Source organism: Echinops telfairi, unplaced genomic scaffold, assembly GCF_000313985.2.
Source record: "Echinops telfairi isolate 266 unplaced genomic scaffold, ASM31398v2 ScPeMD7_1;HRSCAF=3_0, whole genome shotgun sequence".
In the NCBI taxonomy this organism is placed as follows: Eukaryota; Metazoa; Chordata; class Mammalia; order Afrosoricida; family Tenrecidae; genus Echinops; species Echinops telfairi.
Genome location: NW_022103896.1, coordinates 74,740,000 through 74,743,605, shown reverse-complemented (window position 1 = coordinate 74,743,605; position 3,606 = coordinate 74,740,000). Strand labels below are relative to the sequence as shown.

The 3,606-nt window shown below is 40.2% G+C and overlaps 1 protein-coding gene across 2 annotated transcripts in view; it reads right to left on the bottom strand.

Moving 5' to 3' along the window:
• Window positions 1-287: 287 nt before the first annotated feature.
• ARMC1 (armadillo repeat containing 1) overlaps window positions 288-3,606 on the bottom strand; it is a 42,084-nt gene continuing 38,765 nt past the window's right edge. For both annotated transcript variants that reach the window (XM_004697543.2, XM_045299956.1), the window contains exon 7: window positions 288-3,395. In XM_004697543.2, coding sequence (XP_004697600.1) covers window positions 3,204-3,395 — 192 coding nt within the window. In that variant the 3' untranslated portion in view covers window positions 288-3,203. The remainder of the gene's footprint in view (window positions 3,396-3,606) is intronic.

Genomic DNA, 3,606 nt, shown 5'->3' with positions numbered 1-3,606 from the left:
TTCAAAGAAAGTACAGCTAGTGTTAATGGGGAAGAAGTCTCTCCTGTGTTCTCAAAAAAGAGATATGTAAGATGGGAAGAGACATGGTGACTAGGCAATTTCACTAAAATGTGATAAATGCTAAGATGAGTATAGGGATAGGAACGGCTAATCTTGGAGAAGAGAAACTGTGGTATCATGAGGGAAATGAATGGGAGATGTAGGTATCATAATTTCAGGGAACAAGGAGAATGTGCCTGAGAGTGAATACATAAACAGAGTAATCAATAATGCCGATAGCACAAAAATACAATATCCTTTTCATTTTAATTGTTACCTTTTATTATTTTACAATATATTTCAAAAAATCCCTTTACACTTGCCTTAACTGCTCTATAAGACCTGGAATAAAAGAATACTTGGAATTAGAACACACAAACATCAAGCTGGATTATCTACTTGTACTGAACCATCACTACCAAAGGGATGCTGTTGTTAAATAAGCAGATGTGTAGCAATGCAAACTAAAATACACACTTGTTAAAACAGAACAGTAAACTTTGTTTTAATGGCTATAGAAAAGAGGTGATTTTGTTTCTTTTCAACACAGCTGGGTCTAGCAGCAAGTTGCACTATGCGTTTAAAGTAATAGATGCTCCTGAAACTTGTATTTTCAATTTGTGCGTGTTCCTTGAGTCACAGCCTAGACAGAGGGGGAAAAATGTAAGCAAGTATCTAGTCTGAAAATCTCCTTCTGAACCCATTCCTCCAGAAGATCACAATGTAGGTGAACTGAAGACTCTCCCCGGTGATGAGATTTTACATAAATTTCCCCACTGAAACTGGATGCTTTCCCCCCGCCCCCCTATTTTTTGAAAGAGAGGGAATGAAGTGTAAAGAAACCCTCCGGGATTCAATTTTCATTTCACTTTCTCCAAGTAGTAAAATAGCAGCCCTGCACGTTGGTTACCAAAAAAAATTGATTCCTTATTTCTAATCATATAGCATTAAATTTTATCTGGATTTACCTTTATTTCCAATAAAAGGGGAAAAAAAATTTGGTTGCCAAATATCTCATAAACTTCCTATGGCATTGCATACATGCAGTTTCCTCTTACCTATCAAAAACAACATATACATTCATACATATATATCTTACCTTTACTGAGGTTCATTTTTTTATGGCTGGATAGGAAAAAACACATTATGATACAGTGCTGGCTTTCTCGAGAAGCAATAATTTAGCTTTGTTTTTTTTTATATCAATACAATCGCAGCATTTTCTTAATTAACTCACAAAAGGCGATCATAGAAAGGAAAGCACCTACTGAACAGCTGTGCCAGGCAAGGCATGTTTGACGGTTCAAACCCAAACAAAGACAAGCCTACTGCCATGGAGTTGATTCGAACTCAGAGACACCACAAAACAGAGTAGAACTGAGCCCTGGGGTTTCTGAGACTCAGTCTGTGTGGGAAAGGACTGACTCGCCTTTCTCCTGCAGAGCAGCTGGTGGATTCCAATAATGAAGCTTCCAGTTAGCAGCCCAGTTTAACCCACTGCGCCACCAGGGACTCTGTCACCTTGCTCAAAGCGGCACTACAGCATTACCGGCATTCAGTTTCGTTTGCTTTTTTCAAGTCTGTCAGTTCTTTGCTATGTTTACGTTTTTCCTAGCAGGGAATAGTGTACACTTGCCAAGTGGCCTAGAGACCACTTAGGGTTTCTTGCAACAGCATGCTAGCTATCTCTCTCAAGAGCTGATCGAAACCAACTGAACACTAGTTCACAAGAACCACACTTTTCACTCAAAGGCTCTTTGAAAACACTTTGCTAATATACAAATGTGTTTCTTCTCAGCTGATTTAGTTCATCTTACTGTAAAAAATTAGACTGCAAAGCTTTTGTAGAATTTGTATGACAATGGATTACTATACTTTAATTCACAAAATGTCGTTAGCAATGTCCTTTGTATGAACACGGTTGGCAAATAAAAAGGCACAAAGGGGGGTAAAATGAGAAACGTTTTTGACTTTCAGTTAAAGGTCCCAAATTAAGTATCTTTTATGAAGAAAAGAAAGAAAATGTGTTCTGTCATTCATGCACAAATTGAGCTTAACAAAAACCTCTTCAGCTAGGTCCCATGGCTTGAGGAGAAAATGAGATTTCCTAATCATGGGCTTGAGATAAGAGGATAAGTCAAGAAGTATTGCTACCGGGGTTCTCGTTCATGCATGCACAGATTTATTCCAAATAAAACGTATCTGTGATCAGATCAGAGGGCTGCAGACAAGTTCTCTCAGTAATACACTCAACACAGTCTGCTCAGTGCACATTAAAAAAAACAAGAAACTGAGAGTTCGATACAAAAGCGACTTCCGAGAGCCCAGGGGAATCAGTTCAAGGCAGAGTCAGCTCCAAAGGCTGAGTGACTGTCCAGAGGACTCCAAAGGGACAGTCCTTGATGGACTTCCTCAGATGACACGGATGACCACGAGGGCTTGTCGTGCAGAAGTTTAAGGCGAGGACAGTTGTGCCAAATGACTTCCACCCCCATCACGATACACCTATGCATTCTTCAAGGGCTGCAAAGGGCTATCCTGAGAAATTTCTTTGGGGGGCTTTACCCTACCCAAACTAGAGCCCTAAATTTGCCCCTTCGGAGTTTTTTTTTGTTCCCAAAATACAGAGAAGATTGAAAAGGTACATAACTTAAGTCCTTTGGAGTTCTCCACACGGCCATCTGAATGTAGTATATCTGGAGCCCAGATGTCTTTAGGGAGGGGTCAGAGAGACGGAAAACAACACCTTCAGAAGTGTATAAACCTAGATGAACGATATGCCAAGAAAATGCCTTCACATTTTGCTTTTTGTTTAATAAAGATTTCTATGATATTGTAGCAATACTTTTGACTTAGCCTTATACAATAAAACGTAAAGCTGCACATATGTGTTTGGTTTAACAGTGGACCCAAATAAAAAAAAAGTGAGGCAATGAAACAAAACCAAAAACACCTTCACAGACAAAGCGATCCCACAGTCGCCTTTGTCCTTTTAACCACTTAGTGGAGTAAAATGTCCAATAAAATGTAAAATGCAGCATACGTAATCATATAATCTAAAAACTTTTCATGATAATTTATTGCAAATTGCACTTGACAGTTCACCACCACAATGGAACGCTGCTCCTTGGTGGTTCACACAGTCCTTCAGCCCCACATTGAAGTCACCAGTAGAATGATCTGGATAAAAAGTTTGCAGCTGTGCTCAACCAGCTGGCTCCACCTTCTGGGTGCGAACCAACCCGGGACACGGCTTTATCTTGCTCCTTCGTGGGGCTCTCATCCTCAGGCAGGTAGTCTGGGAGGTCTGTGTTCTGTTCCACTTCCACCGGACTATCTTGGAATGGGACCAGGATCTGACACATAGAAAATGTTGGGGCTGTAAGTTAGACATTGTTACCCATTCTAATTACCCTGCTGATTCTCAGGGGCTACATTTCTCTTATATCTTACTTTTAAAAGAAGATAGGTCCAATTGTTGAGCACTGAATAAGCATTGAAAGGAACCCCTCAGGAGCAATAATGAGAGTAGCGATACCAGGAGGGGAAGGGGAAGATGGGGGGAGA